The sequence below is a fragment of the Somniosus microcephalus genome, chromosome 25, assembly GCF_052327205.1.
Source record: "Somniosus microcephalus isolate GS21.2 chromosome 25, FLI_Smic_1.0, whole genome shotgun sequence".
Lineage (NCBI taxonomy): Eukaryota > Metazoa > Chordata > Chondrichthyes > Squaliformes > Somniosidae > Somniosus > Somniosus microcephalus.
The window spans coordinates 39,357,070-39,374,232 of NC_141011.1; the positions used below are offsets into that span (position 1 = coordinate 39,357,070).

A 17,163-nucleotide genomic window follows, 5' to 3' on the forward strand; every position below is an offset into this window, starting at 1 on the left:
GCTGGTCGTACGTTAAAGTTACGGCAGCGGAAGCCCAGAGGAACTTCGAGGTCACAGATTCCTTCGTAAACCTAAGTTTATTTCTGGGACCTCCCCCATTCTTAATGCCCTCGCACACTGCTGAGCTTAGGCTTGTGTTCCCTTGGGTATAGAAGGCTAAGGGGTGATCTGATCAAAGTGTGTAAAATGATTAAAGGAGTTGACAGGGTAAATAGAGAGAAATTATTTCCTCTGGTGGTGGGAGTCCAAAACAAGGGGGAAATAAGCTTAAAATTAGAGCTAGGGCTAATGCCAGGAAGCACTTCCTCACACAAAGGGAAGTGGAAATCTGGAATACTCTCCCCCGAAAAGCTGTTGAGGCTGGGGGTCAATTGAAAATGTCAAAACTGAGATTGATAGATTTTGGTTAGGTAAGGGTAGTAAGGGATACTGAACCAAGGCTGGTAAATGAAGTTTAAGATACAGATCAGCCATGATCCAACTGAAAGGCAGAACAGGCTTGAAGGGCTGAATGGCCTCCTCCTGTTCCTATGGTCCAGGAGCACTCAGTGTGCGGACTGACAATGTAATGAAAGATCCATTTTCCCCTCTGTTTTTGCCCCCGGGGGCCTACTCCTGTTCGTATGTGCCCAATGTCCACACCGAGGCACTTCTGAGCGCCACACAATGAGGAGTGATCAGGGGCTAATTTTCCGCTCTCTCGTCCAGTAACACGCAGACCAATTTCTTTGCCTCAACTTAGCACCCCAATTTAAAATCCGCTAACCCAGCACAGGCCGGGGATGAGATCCTTGGATGAACTGCTCGGGATGGCTGGACGGACGGAGCCTTTAACCCCAAATAACAGAAAATGCTGGAAAAACTCAGCAGGCCAGGCAACATCTGCGGAGAGAGAAATAGAGTCAATGTTTCAGGTCGAAACCCTTTGTCAAGGTTTTGACCCGAAACGTTAACTCTATTTCTCTCTCCACGGATGTTGCTTGGCCTGCTGAGTTTTTCCAGCATTTTCTGTTGTTATTTCGGATTTCCAGCATCCGCAATATTTTGCTATCGAGCCTTTAACCCCCTCGGTCTCTGGGAAGCTTGAAACAATCTCACATTAACCAGGGAGTGGAGCCTCCCCTGAGAACATCTGTTTAGTCACAGCTGGCCGGTGAAAGATTAATAGAATAATCTTCACAGCTGGAGCAACTGCCCTGGGTTCACGTATTCTTTTTTTGTGTGCGGGGAGGGGGGATTTTAAATCTACGTTTTTGAAGCCATACTTGGTTGAGTATTAAAATCACAAATCAAACATTAAAAAAACATGCGACTACATTAAAAAAAAAATTCAACATAGTTCTTTTGGGAAGTACGATTCATACACACTGCTGTGTATTTATTAAATACAGAGCAGCTTTTTTTTCATTTTTTTGGGGGTGATATTCCGTTTAAAACAATCTAAAAGAGTTCTATTTTAAATAAAAACAATATTATCGTGCAGTTTTTTTTACACCATCACACGCACAGTTTAAAAAAAATAATTCAGACGTTTTGGCCGCCGCTGTAAGCGTGACTCCCGATTGGGGGCCTAAGAACACGATGGCAATGGCCCAGGAATTTGAGACGCATTTGCCTGACCTCGGACTCGAAATGAGGAGCTTTAGATACTGCACAACACTGACGCGAGTTTCACATCCCCACCTACGGGAGGAAGACATAAGTTTTTGACTCGCCCTTGAGCGCTGAATTTACTTTCCGTCTCTGTCTCTCTTTCTCCTGTCCCGTGTGCTGCTTTTGTGCACTGTTTAGTGCTTCTGTTCTGCACCAGTGTCGTACAAAGTTTCAATTTCCAGTGCAAACCGCATGATTTGTGCAAAGTATGGCACGCAGAAAGGGCAACCAAAAAAAGCACAAATTCCAGCTTTTGAAAAATTGGACCCATTCCGAGGGTGGTTGCCTCAGTGCTGCTGTTGGAGTGAAACATCTCATTATCGTTCTTGAAGTCTGCTGACAAGATTAAGATTGTTTGACCTCAGTAAGTTCTCTTTGCAATGAGTCTTAAAGTTTTAGCATGAAGAAGACCTCAGCCTCGGTGCCAATGGCCGGTGGGACCTTGGTCTCCTCTGTGACTTGATGGGGCAGGGCCAGGGCCATGTCCGTGCAAATGCTCTTGGGGACCGAGCACGCCCCCTCCGGGTTACCCCTCTCTTCCAGCACGCTGGCCGGGTTGCTCTGCCCCAGGCTCCACAGCCGCTGCCGTTCCAGCGCCTGCTTCGCCCGGTTGGCAATGTACCGCACCCGGCTTTGGCTCCTCGACGAAGATCTGCGAAGGACGACTGGGCTGGTCTCCTCGGTCTCCGGAGGCTGGCCGGCGGTGGGGGAGGTGATGTCATTCTCCCGCTCGAAGCTTGTGATCCTCTTCAGCTGCTCCGTCAGATTGTCCTGGGTGGGTCTCCTCATGCCGGCCGCCCTGCGCTGCTCACGCATGGGCCTTGTGATAAAGTTCCGACTGATGCTCTTGTACTTGCTGTCAAAGCTGGGCATGATATCGTCGGAGGTCAGGTCACCCAGGCTTTTTGATTTGCTTGGACTGTCCGCTACCTTTTTGCTTTGCGTTATTGATTTCAGAGTTGGGGAAGACTGTTTGAGGCTTTCCATGTATAGCCTACTCCAGGTGTGTCGCCTTGAGTTTGACTGGAAGGGAATTGGCGATGACTTTGGCGATGACTTTGCCAAGGGCTTCGGCAGAAGGTCATCAACTTGTTGCTGGTCACCATCAGACCTTAAATTGGGATTAGACTTGCTTTTGCTAACTTTGGCGAGCATTTCATGACCAGTTGTAGCTGATCGAGGCCTTATCCGTTTATCTATCAAAAGCCCTTCCAAGGTTTCGTTCTGCCTGCTGCTGAGGTCGGATAAACTCTTCCGAGCCAAATTAGGCAACGACAAGTCGATGACCGTGTCATTTGATGACATACTGGATGACGAGGACATACTATCCCGGTGGCTCCCAGAATCCAATTTGCACCAGATTCTATCATTTATGGTCACATCTGATGACACTGCAGGCACTGGAGATGTGCATAGTTGGACAGGAGTTACCAACAATCGATGTTGACTTTGAATAAGACGCCCATCACAACTAACGCTTTGCACCATATCAGGGTGAACGTTATTCCCAATATGACAACCAGGGGTATTTTTGTCACACCCGTTTTGAGCACCTTCTGGTATAGAACTGGGGATTGAATCAATAGTAGGACTTTTCTGGGATTCGGCTAACTCTGTGCTGGCCAACCTTTCACCAGATGCTTCCTGAACAGGATTATCGGCTGAGGCTCCAGTGGGTAAAGCTTCAAGTTGAGCCAGATGACCACCGAGGACTTTAGCCTTTTCCCTGCACTGACCATTTGGTGCCAATGAGGAATCTTTTGGGTTTGGAGAAGAGCTCAGTTGGGTTGTGGAGTGATTGGTGGCAGTGCACGAATTTGTGCCATCATCAGAAAAATGGGAAGGTTCATCACCGCCCTGAGAGTCTTTATGGAGACTTGATGCAAGACAAACGTGAGCATGAAGGGTCTCCTCTTGCTTGTTGCCTCCTATGAGGAGGTCCATGCCCAGGGGAACAGCTCCATTTCCCAATTGTTCCTCACTAACAGAAGCCTCTGGGGCCTTTATTGCTCGGTCATTATCAGTCGGGACCTTCTTGGGTTGTGGTGGCGACAGGCTGGTTTCTGGAACTAGACGTTCCTCTGAGTTGGTGCTTTCTTCTCTGGAGCTACTCACAGTAGATGAGGACATCCGCTGGGAGTCAGTGCAAGTTCTATCCTCGAAATGCATAGATTCTTCAGTAATGGTTTCAAGAGTGTGCATGGGAGCGCTTGGAACTGGATGTGAGAATGGCTGGTCACCTGCAAAGAGAAGAGGAGATGAAAACAATCAATAAATATCAATCGAGCTTCATCATACTCCATCATATAATCACGGTGTGGGGATCAGGTCAATGAATGGAAGGCAGCCGAGGACACAAAGTCAAATTGCTTTCTCCTGACACTAGAGTTAGGACTTAAAACGTAAGTTTTTGAAAAAGTTCCCAAATATTCTTTTTTCTGTCCCGTTTCTCATTCCTCTCTTCTCAAGGCTGTTGCTCATGCTAGGGGGTTGGCTCCATAGGTGTCAGCGGCCCTCTCGTTCAATCGGCTCTATTTCACGAGTGGGCCTGGTGAGCGGGTGTCGATGGGCTACCCATCGCGGGGGAGGGGGGAACATCAGGGCCGAGACAAACGCTGTGGCTGCCCCACACAGCTGTGCATGTGTGCTTCCAGCAGGGGTAACAAGCGAGGGAGCGAGAGCAACAGTCTTGAGCTATTCTCCCACTGCCAGCCTGACTGCGAGTGACTAACTGAACCACATCCCAGACAGTGTCTGCAATACTGAGCCAGCCTCTTAAACCCAGCACAACATTGACTGACTAGAACAACGGGCATTTTAACTTTGTCCAGTGCCTTCAAGACATTGTTAACCTTCCCACACACCGTGACTATTGATACTCCCAGCACATTCACTCCAGTGAGCACTCTACCAGCCCAACAATTCTTGAAATATAAAGTTGGTTTTTTTGTGGATACCATGACACATGGTGCCTTTGATAAAAGCAATTTGTATTCTTTTTTGAAAGACACAGGCTCTGTTAAAGATCTTTCATAAATCAATTACTTCATCAATTTCAATTTCAAAATGTAATTGATCTGAAGTAGTCCTTCCCCACAAGCTGTCTAATGAACTCAATAAGCCAGTCAATGCAGTCAGTGGTCAGTTTTGATTCGTAAGTGGAAACACTTGGGCTATTGGAACAAAGTGAGAATTTAGCTTGACATCAGAAGCTGCTCCCGTGATGAAAGACAACACAGAGCAGTTCAGCACAGTCCAACGCAACACAGCGCAGTCCAACGCAGCGCACCGCAGTCCAATGCAGCGCACCGCAGTCCAACGCAGCGCACCGCACAGTCCAACGCAGCGCACCGCACAGTCCAACGCAGCGCACCGCAGTCCAACGCAGCACACCACAGTCCAACGCAACACAGCACAGTCCAGCACAGCACAGTCCAGCACAACACAGCACAGTCCAGCACAGTCCAGCACAACACAGCACAGTCCAGCACAACACAGCACAGACCAGCACAACACAGCACAATACAGCACGGTCCAACACAATACAGCGCAGCACAATAAGCCAAATCTTGTTGCATTGGGGCCTCTCGCTGTGCGCGCTGTTAGTTAGACTTTTTCTTGCACCCTTCAGCTCGAAAAGTTTTCACACCGTAACTTTGGGGAGTCAAGAGGTGAGACACTCACTGAAGAATACCCAGCCTCTGACCTGCTCTTGTAACCACAGTATTTATGTGGAGAATTAGAGTCAAATCAGGTACTGAAAGAGAGAGGGAAAGATTGAATTAAGAGAGAAAGAAAAAGAAAAAAAATTGAAAAATTAAACATTTTTTAAAATCTCTAACAACAATTTACTATCTGCAGGAATGAGATTGAACAGTTTAAATTGTTCCCTTTCTGGGCCAGAGCGATTGGCATCGCATTAACAATGATCACATTGTTAAATAGATACTTACACTATTAATTACGAGCCCTAACTTTCTGCGACAAGTTTAATAGGCAATTAATGTGCAAATCCAGCAACATCTTATAAATAACGGGGAGACTAAGGGCAAGGTGCCATTTGTGCGAAGCAAAGGGTGGAGCAGCGTAAATTGACCAGCAAGTTCTGGAGATTTGCAACTCATGGCATATCTCTTCATCCCCTGAACTCCCTGTTCAGTTTGTGCATTACTAATGCCTTGCGTCATTAACACACAAGGCATTTTTCCAGGAAGATTTGGCCCAATGCGTCACAGAACAAAATAGATGGCAATTGACTAGTGCACTTAAAAGTGGTTATAGTTCTAGTCTAAGCTTACTCGACATCCACCATTACCTGAATGGTCTGGATCTTAGTTTGTTGCAACATCCACTAACGTTAAAAATAGCTCCCTTGTTAGTAGCTGAAGGTCTAGGAACTGGAGCGATTCATTTGTTCAATACTTGCGAGGTGGTGACACTGAACTTTTCATTGGCTTATCAGAGCATTGATGCTGCCACTGAGAGGGCCCTTAACTGGTGCCAGCCAAGTTAGTCTACTCCAGGTCTGCTTCCTTGGGTTTGACTGGAAGGGAATTGGAAGTGACTTAGCCAAGGGCTTCGGTTCAAGGCCACCAGCTTGTCACTGGATCTTCAATTGGAATTAGGCTTGCTGACTTTTGCAAGAATTTCATAGTCCATTTCCCCCTCAGAAGAGCAGGTTAAAACGGAAGATGGCGGGATCCGACCAGGACATCGGCAGGTAAGACACCCGGTCGATTTTAACTGCTGACACACCCCGTTTACTCCATGGGGAGGGGGTAGGGTTAAAATCACTCCTACCCTGTCGAGTAGCTGACCTGTCCAGGACTACACCAATCAGTAGGTGTGTTCACAGAGCCACATCGCGGGGGGGCGTTTCATCTTTCATTCTTAACAAGCAGGTGCATCTAGATTGCGTCACTATGATAACAGATGAAGCTTCCCTTAGCTTCCTTGTCACCATTGCATGGTCTGCCTCCTTGTCCCTGGGGCCTTAAACAGAGACCTCTGTTTCTTTGAAGGAGAAGTGCGAATGCAACAGAGAACATGACATGCAATCGCACCAATGCGTCATGAAAACATCACGCGTGTGTTGCCCCAACGCAGTAGGAGCTTTGCCAACTTTAGTGGCAATAGTCACCCCGCTCTTGTACCAGAGCAGGCCACTGCCGCGAAGAAGTAATCTTTGGAGTTTGCTTGTTGTTTGTCCTGGCCCTGATTTAAATAGTATTGATTGGATGACATTTGTCTTGTGAGCAATTTCTTCATAAAATGCCAAACAAGTTAGAGGTTTTTTTTTGTTGAAAGATTTAATGAAGGGAGCAATGCAGCTGTAGATATTAAAGGGTTTTTGTTATTCTGGAGACGTAGCTTGATCATGGCTTCACCCGAATGGGAAAGGGAAATGTGCTGCACAGTGATTAGTGATGTATTCACATCACATCACCGTGCCTATCTGCAGCAGGCTCAATGTCAGCGCACAATATAAAACTGCTTTAGTTTCGACTGCGAAAGATCCAGCAGACGCCACCCCATGACCAATATGGCAGCTCTGAAGGTTGTTGTTGGGGGAGCTTCACACCTTGGTTTAAGCAAGGCCTTTTGAGGCTAAGAGAGAACCAATTGGTTTTTTCACATTGAAAGTGGCCCCACGACCAATATGGTATCTTAACAGGGCCATAAGGTATTATAATGCACTGAGGGTACATCCCGAACCCGTAGACTGTAGCAAGGTGCACCACGACTCAATAGTGAACACACATGCATGCACACATAGACATAACTGTGCACATACACATGCACACATAGCGTGCGTGCACACACACACACTAAAACTTAATGTGCTGATGAAAAGCCTCTTTTATAGAATGAGAATGTTTCATTTCTCATCCCTCATTGTGCAAGTGGAACACCTCATGTGATGCAGGATTTATACAACTCACGAGTCTTGGTTACTTATTATTCACGATTTATGTAACTATCTCACATTAGCGCAGTCTCCTCTACACAGAAACTTTCAAACAGACCTGTGTACACAGAATGATAAACAGTGATCTGGCCACTACACAGTATTTGCACTTGCTTGGTGCTCAGAGGATCTCTTTGACCCTTTGACCTATTGAGTAATAGCCACTATTGCGGTTAGTGAAATGTCAATGAAATGTCAATAAACACACACACTTGGAGCATGCAGGCAGGATTGAAAGGCTTCATTGAAAATGTCACTCGTAATAAGATACAATGTTTAAAAATCAGGTCATTTAAACCAGAATATTTCTATGCATATGTTAAAATAAATTCATACTGTAGATGAGTTTCAGCAAAGATGTCCCAAACATAGAATCATACAGCACAGGAGGAGGCCATTCGGCCCTTCGTGCCCGTGACCAATGTCCCCTCTCATTTTTTTATTTCCTGTGCGGGCCCTTTAGATTTGATGCGCGGCCGTGCACCTTAGGGAGGACATTGCCTCGGTCCACTTGGCCTAGGTACCAAGGAACAGTAGAAATACAGACAGCGGGGAGAGGGAACAGTTGCTAATGAGTGAGGGAAATGTTAGGCCATTTGGGCACGTAATGAATACTGCACCATGGACTGGTCGGAATGGGCACTGCCGGCGTGATTTTGAAAATAACAAACACCTTTAACAACGGGCGACTTTTGGTCGTCAGCCTGAGGAAGGTCAGTGCTGCAGAATGGAATGGTGTACCTGGAGTGAATATCGAGCACTCTCAGGTTAGGTATAATGAGACTTTATTGCAGAGTAAAGCTCCCTCTACACTGACCGATCAAAGGCCCCATCCCCCCACAACTCATTGCTACGTGTGGGAGCTTGCTGTGCATAAATGGCTGCCACGTCTCCTGACATTACAACAGTGACTACACTTCAAAAGTGCTGCATTGGCTGTAAAGCACTTTGGGATGTCCTGAGATTGTGAAATGTGCTATATAAATGCAAGCCTTTCTTTTCTCTCTTTATCTGAAGGGGATCCTGGTCTGAAATGCTTCATAAATGCCACTGTTGCACAAGACCATTTACTGCCTTTGCCTGTTACCAATGACAACTGCTTCGGGCGTTCTCGCCTGTCCCATTGAATGGAGTATAATGAGGTAGCACAAAATGGCCGATACCAAATCAGGCGCTCCTTTTGCTCTCCCGACCGATTTCCTTTCCCGTTGACTTCAATTGAAAAACGAAAATCGGACGCAGTGCAAAAGGGGGCTGCCGATTCGCTATTGCCCGCTGCTGCCCAAGATGGATTTATACCACAGTACCTTTAAACAAGTTACTGGAAAAAGAAAAACTTGCATTCTGGAATGAGAAGGTTTTCCTATGAGGAGAGATTGAGTAGAATGGAGTTTAGAAGAATGGCAGGTGATCTCATTGAAACGTATAAAATTATTAGAGGGCTTGACAGGGTAGATGCTGAGAGGCTGTTTCCCCTGGCTAGGGGTTGGAGTATAGAAAAGAAAGGCTTGCATTTCTATAGCGCCTTTCACGCCCACCGAACGTCCCAAAGCACTTTACATCCAATGAAGTACTTTTTTGAAGTGTAGTCACTGTTGTAATGTAGGAAACGTGGCAGCCAATTTGCGCACAGCAAGATCCCACAAACAGCAATGTGATAATGGCCAGATAACCAGTTTTTTGTTATGTTGATTGAGGGATAAATATTGGCCAGGACACTGGGCAGACGAGGCCTTGGTTTAACGTCTCATCTGAAAGACGGCACCTCTGACAGTGCAGCACTCCCTCAGTAATGCACTGGGAGTGTCAGCCTGGATTACGGGCTCAAGTCTCTGGAGTGGGACTTGAACCCATGACCTTCTGACTCAGAGGCGAGGGAGTGCTACCAACTGGGTCAGAATGACTAAGACCACTGGGCCCCTTGTGGAATGATATATGTCACCCTTAATGTGTAATGTATATCTTTTTGATTCTAGTACATTATCATTTACCAGTCAAGTGCTCGCCAGCAAGCTTCAAGAATGAAGCCATCCTGATTAAACCTTGGGTGTATGAGGTGTCTCTCTCACCTGCAGGCCTGTTCTTTAAGGGGCTTTTACAAATCTGCAAAAGCCAGGTGAGATGTGTGCTAAAGGCAGCCCCCCCCCCGCCCACCACTGTCTTGGCCGAGGGCTGGGACTTCTTTGCACAACTCGTAGGTTGGAAGGCAAGTGCTTATCACCCAATTAGGCAACAGGTTCAATGAAGCAAGTCATCCCCTGTGTGGGGGGGGAGATCCAAGGGGATCAGATCTTTACCTTTGTGTTGCTCTCCAAGTCAGTTATCCACTGCATGTGGCAGCAAGGGCAGAACATTGCAAACAGTTAAACTCATTAGGAAGGGAAGGACAAGAAAGGAAACACATAAAGGAAGATGGACAAGTCACACTCAAAACTAAGGAGGCAATGGTTAAAAGGTCAGATTCTCACATATTTTTCCTTCAATGTAAAACGGCAACGTGGGGGCAATTCTAACCCAATTCGCCCGTCGGGAAACGAACGGGATTGGGTGCGAGGCTGGTTTTACGGCCCGCCTGATTCTACTCTCCATTGCAGTCAGTATTGGGCGGAGTGTAAACAGGCCTTCCACCCAATCCCGTGGGCTTCCTGCGAGGTTAAAATTACCCCCCAAATTCATTTGATTCGCCCAAAATGGCTTAAATCTTAAAGGTGAAAACCCCGATTTTACCCCAGCCCGCTCAGTGGGTATGGGGAGGGGTTAAAATCGTTTCTGGGGCCTCCTCGAATTTTAACTGGTGATTTTCTGGCTTTGGGACACCCCCAGACATGTAGGGGCTCTGATTATAGAGGCAGAGTCGCGGTCCGATGAGGTAATTGCGACGCGCACGTGGTTGTAACGCCTGGTCAACTAAGGCCTGAACAGTCCCAGACCCACCAGAGAAAGCTGGCGGTAGGCAGGAGCGAGGCCAGAAGGTTCCTGGTGAACCAGGAGCAGGAATGCACCTCCTGACCCCTCAAGGAGCAGGAATGCTCGTCCTGACCCCTCAAGGAGTGGGAATGCTCGTCCTGACCCCTCAAGGAGCTGGAATGCTCCTCCTGACCCTACAAGGAGCGGGAATGCTCATCCTGACCCCTCAAGAAGCAGGGATGCTTCTCCTGGCCACACAAGGTGACTGTGGGTCTACCCTCTCCGATTGCAATCATTCCCGGTGCCCACCTTGCTGTTACTTTGAGTCCCTATAGCAGTGTGATTTCCCGCTTCTGTCCTCTGGCCTCTACATCATCCCCAGCGGTTTTGGGCGGAAGTCCATGAGGGGATAGCAAAACGAGGCCCGGAAATTAAAATCGCCCGGATCTCTGCCCATTTTGGCCCCCCGCACCCCAGGTTAAAATCGGGGTTTAAGTCATTGCTAACTCATGCATACCCCGCATTTTGATCCACAGAGGGTGAGTGATGTAGGGAGGTCAAGGCAAGTGGAAGTGGGGAAACTCAACTTTTAAAAATGTACAAACTTCTTTTTTAAAACCACCTTCCCTACATTTATCTAAATTGCTCTTGTCCCTGGTCTGATTTAGTTTCTATCCCCTTATTTTCTTGTTATAGCCTTAATCTTATTGAATGGTGGAGCAGGGTCGAGGGGTCGTATGGCCTACTCCTGCTCCTAATTCTTATATAGAAATAAATAGTAGTTTACATCATGGAAATAGGCCATTTGGCCCAACCAGCAAATAGGTCGAATCAAATTTACCCACCTTGTTCCCTTCAACCCCTTTTCCTTCATCCGCCTATCCAATCCAATCTTGAATGTTTCTGCCTCATCCATTAACTCTGGAAGTGAATTCCATAGCCTCAGAACGCTCTGTGTGTAAAGCTGTGTCTCCTGCGCTCTGTTATAAATGTTTTATATTTAATCTTGTATCAATGGCCCCTCGTTCCTGACCCTTCCACTACTGGAAACGGTCTGCTTCTATCTGGCATGTCCCACCTTTTCAGAATTGTTGATGGGGTGAACATGGGGTTAGGATTAGATGGATAATGAGGCCAGCGTCGCATCACGTCACGAGCACTATTACGCAACCCTCAGCCAGGGACACCCAGGCTAATCTACAAGCCCTTTGTGCCAACTGAGATCAGCTATGTCAGCAGAGGCCAGGGGTCAAACGTAGAACCTTGCTGGTCTGTGCCGTTCAGTGCTTTTCCCCACTTACAGGGTTCCCTTTTTTCTATCTCTGGCTATCTTTTGGCTATCCGTTACTGGGCACGACATTGCCTTTTCACTTTGGGAACAGTAGAGGTCAAAGGTAAGGAGGACCATCCTGGTACCTAAGAGAGGCTCGGGCAGAGTGTAAAACAGGCTGCCGATGCAGTCGCCCGTGTTGCGCTATCGCCCAAGATGGTTTTAAGGAGACCATTTAGATCTCCATCCTCCAAAGCCTGGGGCAATCTAAATCCTAGACATTTGGTTGGCTTGAACCATGTTGAAGACGTCCTTTAAAGGGAAAGAAAGAAAATAACCATTTGGCACGCTGGGCAGGCAGGGCACGAGAAACTAGAAAATAAGCGGCTCTAACTTAGCGTTCCACTTCAACCCTCTGCAGGTTTTCTCAAGGGAAAACGGATGGCAAAATCTATAGTTGGCGTGGTGTTCTAGGTTGGTCAGAGGGTTTTGGGTTTGGCTGGACACGGAGATGCTGGCCAGAGGAACAGGACGATCTACAAAGCAAAAGATAGGTCAACAAAACGGTCCATTCAGGTCTTACCCGTGGAAAAGATTGGAGACTTGCTTCGGATTTCCTGCATCTTTTGTACAAACAAAGAGTTCATTTCACGTTGAAGGGTGCCCGGACACTTCGGAGGGTTCTGCGCCAAGTGATACGAGTGCTCCAGACCCTCGAGGCTTTCAGACTCGGGCGAGTCGCAGCCCTTGCTGGTGGCCTCCAATTGGTCGACCTCTCCGCTGCTGCAGCCGACACCGTGGACGATCTGACGTCGCCACCTCTGCTTGGGTTGGCATTGGACCGCCTGCCCCGCGGGAATTAACCGTTCGTTCTCGGAGGAACCGCGCTGACGGGCCCGCTTGGCTGCTGCCAGGGCCTCTGGCTTGTGGACACGCTCCTTCCACTTGCGTTCTAGATCTGGGCTCTCCCTAGAACCAATGACGCATTTCATGCAATTGGTGGCCATGCCAATCCTACCGCAGCCATTTATGGCACACCTGGTAAACACGCCTTGCCTCTGCTCCTCGGGGTCCAGTATGCGCACTCGGTGCGCCCGCCTTAAAGGCTCGCTAAACACCACACCCGTTGGCAAATTAGTCGCACGTGGCTTCTGACCTTCCCCCGACCCCCGGCTCATCCCCTTACCTTGAAAGGCCTCCGTCTGCACTTCCCCGTCGGTGCCAGCCCGTTCAGCACCTTCCGGAGCAGCCGCAGCACATTCGGCCTCCTGCTCAAACCGAGGCTGGGAGGTGTCGTCAGACTCACTCGCTCCCTCTGAACTGCAGTCTTTGGTATCTAGAACGATTTGCGGAAAGCCCTTTTTGCTCTTCTGGTGCCCTTTGGTGGGGGCACTGGCAGTCCTGCGGAGGATGTGGCTGCTAAAAGAGTGTTTGCGAGTGAGCAGTACAGCAACATGACTGTCGAGCGAAGCCTGCTTTGGATTTCTGTGGAAAAGGCCCTTTAATCCCATGACTTGCTTGATCTGCGGGAAAGACAAACAAAAACAAAAACATACCCCATTTTAAGAATCAATCTTGGCCTCAAGGTGACCCCAAATCTAACAACGGACCATTTTGAATTTGGGCCTAATGAAGGAGGCCATTTGGCCCATCGTGCCTGTACCGGCTCTTTGAAAGAGCTCTCCAATTAGTCCTATTTCCCCATCTCTTTCCCCCATAGCCTTGCAAGTATTTTCCCCCTTTATGTATTTATCCAATTCCCTTTAGTAAGTTACTATTGAATCTGCTTCCCCCGCCCTTTCAGGCAGCGCATTCCAGATCATAACAACCCGCTGCATAAAAAAAATTCTCATCTAATCTCTGTCTCTTTGGCCAATTACCTTAAATCTGTGTCCTCTGGTTATCGTCCCTCCTGCCAGTGGAAACAGTTTCTCCTTATTTACTCTATCGAAACCCTTCATGATTTTGAACACCTCTATTAAATCTCCCCTTAACCTTCTCTGCTGCAAGTTGCCATAATCTTTAAAAAAAAATGATATTGGGCTCAGTGCAACAGTTCTATTGGATGGGCTCCTTAGGAGAATATTTCAAGGAGCAACACTAGCAAGGTGTCAAAGTGTCTCATTATGTGGTAACACAGCACTGGCGGTGTTACTGGCAGTGATTCACACTGGCTATCAATACGCCAGGGTCAGTGGGTCCTCCCTGTGCATTATTACCGTAGCATCAGTGTCCCTGTGATTCACAATGACTAACGTGGCATCAATGACTCAAGTTATGCACTGGTGCTGTCAGTAAGGCACCACTGGGGACTGCTGTGGAAAAGGAACCTCCCTACTTTCTGTCTGGGTTGCATTCAAACCCAGGTGCCCCAATAAAGGGGCGGAGAGTTCGAGCACATTCCCACATATATTAATGCGTTGATGACAGCAGGATTGTGTGGGGAGAGAGTGGGAATATGGTATTGAGATAGAGGATCAGCCATGATCATATTGAATGGTGGAGCAGGCTCGAAGGGCCGAATGGCCTATTCCTGCTCCAATTTTTCTATGTTTCTAACTTAAATTCCCACTCTAACTGGTTAAAGACCCTCACCCCCACCCCCAGCTTTCCGCCCTCCTGTCCTTTGAATCAAAGATTTGTACAGCACAGAGGGAGGCTATTCGGGCCGTCGTACCTGTGCCGGCTCTTTGAAAGAGCTGGGATGCTGTTCCACATCTGCCGACAGCTCCGAGGTATCTCAGTTAACCAGCCAATTGTTATGTGTGAGCCCAGACAAGAGGCAGCAGAGTACTGACAGCTGAGCCCAACCCTGTGCTCTTCCGCTGTCCAAACATGTATACTGTCGCTGTATAGAGAGGGGCCTGGCTGATTTCACCCCCCCCCCCCAGGTTCCTGCTGAATATTGAACAGAATCTGTGTACACATCCTGTCTGGCTCAACACAGACAGAATGGGGGTAATTGTGACTTAGTGCGATGGTGTAATACAGGTGACAGCGAGTCAGCAGCTCACTTTATATCTCTCCCCAGTTTTATTTCCATTGACTTCAAAGTGTGTGTGAGGTATAATTGGTTGCTGACTCGCTTTTGCCCGTTTTACACTATCGCACAAAGTTAAAAATGACCCCCAATGAATGTTGGGCAAGACCACAGATTAAGTCAGTCATCATGCAACAGATTGTCAACATGGTATACACGCAACACACAACTCACGCACACACACCCACACAAACACAACGCACGTACACACGCACACAAACACACGTACACACAAACGCACACACACAACACACCCACACACCACCACACCCACAAACACACGCACACACACCCACACACAAACTCACGCGCACACACCCACACAAACACAACACACATGCACAAACACAACGCACACACACAACACACCACACCCACAAAGAACACACGCACACACACCCACACAAAAACACATACAACACATGCACAAACACAACACCCACACCAACACAGGCACACACACTCGCACAAACACACGCACGCACACACCCACATACAAACACACGCGCACACACACAACACATGCACAAACACAACACCCACACACATACAAACAACACACGCACACACAAACACACGCACAAACACAACACCACATGCACACACAAACAACACACACACCATGCATACACACACGCACACACAAGCACACACATCAACGATATTCAATCACACCTTTTAATCCCATACTGTTGTTACCTTTAAGTTGTCTATAGTACACCAGCCTGTCTGTTAGCAGTGCTGTCACTAGGGTTTCAGTACAGGGAGCAGCGGGTGTGTGAAATGTTTGGACTGTGAAAAATGCTGAGCAGTACAATGATAGAGTCTGTTATGCAAACCTGGTTTGTGGCGAGAGAGAACATTCTGAGCAGTGTAACACTGAGGCTGAGCTGCCGCAGGTTACAGGTCTGTCACTGGCGGGAGCAATTTGAGGTGATGATGAATTAAGACCGTCACCCGAGGAGTGCGTTATGCAACATTGAAATATTTTGGCTTAAGCAGATATTTCTTCCCGAGGACAATGACACTATTGTAGAGTCTGTGGTGAAGTCTAATAGGAGGTCCTTAGAGCGAACAGGAGGGTATCCCAGACTAATTAGATGCCAATATTCAAATGAGGCATAAATGAACCACGGGAGTTGGCAATTTCGAGGTACTTTGGATTCACTTGTTGATTGTTTTACGCTCATGGGATAATTTTAATATTTTAATAAATACACTATCGTACAAAGACTAAGTTAACCCCAGTGTGTAGCAAAGAGCCTGGTGTCAATGACTTGGGCTAAAGAAAATATTATGAATACAAACCTTTTTGAAATCTCCACATCTTTACGAAACTCCAAGGAAGGGGTAAGGAGGAAGCAAAGGGAACAGGGAGCACAATGGGAGATGGGACCCAGTATTATAGGCTTTCTGTCTGACTGAGAGCCAAGTTCTGACTGCTGCTGGCTTCTACTTGATATAAAGTTTGGCTTCGCTGAGTTTTTTGAATTTTTGGTGAGCTGTAAATCATTCTTCGCGTTTCCCCAGCTCCTCTGGCCTCTCTCAGCCACGTTCTGGAGACTAGCCACATATCCTGCTTGCAGACCCCTGCTAGTTCCACTCTACAAACAGCAGCAACAACAACTTGCCTTTATATCACGCATTTAATGTAGTAAAACGTCCCGAAGCGCTTCACAGGAGTTTTATCAAACAAAATGCGACACCAAGCCACATAAGGAGATATTAGGACAGGTGACCAAAAGCTTGGTCAAAGAGGCGAGTTTTAAGGAGCGTCTCAAAGGAGGAGAGAGAGGCAGAGAGGTTTAGGGAGGGAATTCCAGAGTTTAGGACCTAGATGTCCGAAGGCAGGGCCGTCAATGGTGGAGTGATGAAAATCGGGGATGCGCAAGAGGTCAGAATTGGAGGAGTGCGGAGATCTGGAGGGGCTGGAGGAGGTTACGGAGCTAGGGAGGGGGTGAGGCCATGGAGGGATTTGAAAACATGAGGATGAGAATTTTAAAATCGAGGCGTTGCTGGACCGGGAGCCAATGTAGGTCAGCGAGCACTGGGACAGCAGAGTTTTGGATAAACTCAGGTTTACAGAGGGTGCAAAGTGGGAGGTTCAGGAGAGCGTTGGACTAGTCGAGTCTGGAGGTAACAAAGGGTTTCAGCAGCAAATAGCTTCTACTGTCAGCTGACAGGTTGTCTCAGCCTCAGTTTTCCTCTAGGGGAAGCATCTAACCATTGCTTGGTGTCTCATCCAAATGTCTTGGGCTGAGACCAGGAACGCAGCCGTTGGCCAATATACACACAACACAGAAACAGGCCATTCGGCCCAACCAG

General features: G+C 47.7%; 2 protein-coding genes across 3 annotated transcripts in view; both read right to left on the reverse strand.

Annotated features, from left to right (window-relative positions):
* Positions 1-976: 976 nt before the first annotated feature.
* Positions 977-17,163, reverse strand: part of LOC147100718 (1-phosphatidylinositol 4,5-bisphosphate phosphodiesterase eta-2-like) — a 156,240-nt gene continuing 140,053 nt past the window's right edge. The window contains exons 17-18 of one of the 2 annotated variants that reach the window (XM_085967248.1): positions 12,985-13,321; positions 977-3,893 (exon numbers count right to left, since the gene is read on the reverse strand). In XM_085967248.1, coding sequence (XP_085823374.1) covers positions 2,041-3,893; positions 12,985-13,321 — 2,190 coding nt within the window. In that variant the 3' untranslated portion in view covers positions 977-2,040. The remainder of the gene's footprint in view (positions 3,894-12,984; positions 13,322-17,163) is intronic. The other variant, XM_085967247.1, reaches the window with a different exon arrangement.
* Positions 3,887-12,978, reverse strand: LOC147100719 (uncharacterized). The gene is made up of 2 exons (XM_085967249.1): positions 12,382-12,978; positions 3,887-9,948 (listed from the first exon to the last, which is right to left on the reverse strand). The coding sequence occupies exons 1-2, from the start codon at positions 12,974-12,976 to the stop codon at positions 9,938-9,940; spliced, it is 606 nt and encodes a 201-aa protein (XP_085823375.1). The 5' UTR covers positions 12,977-12,978; the 3' UTR covers positions 3,887-9,937.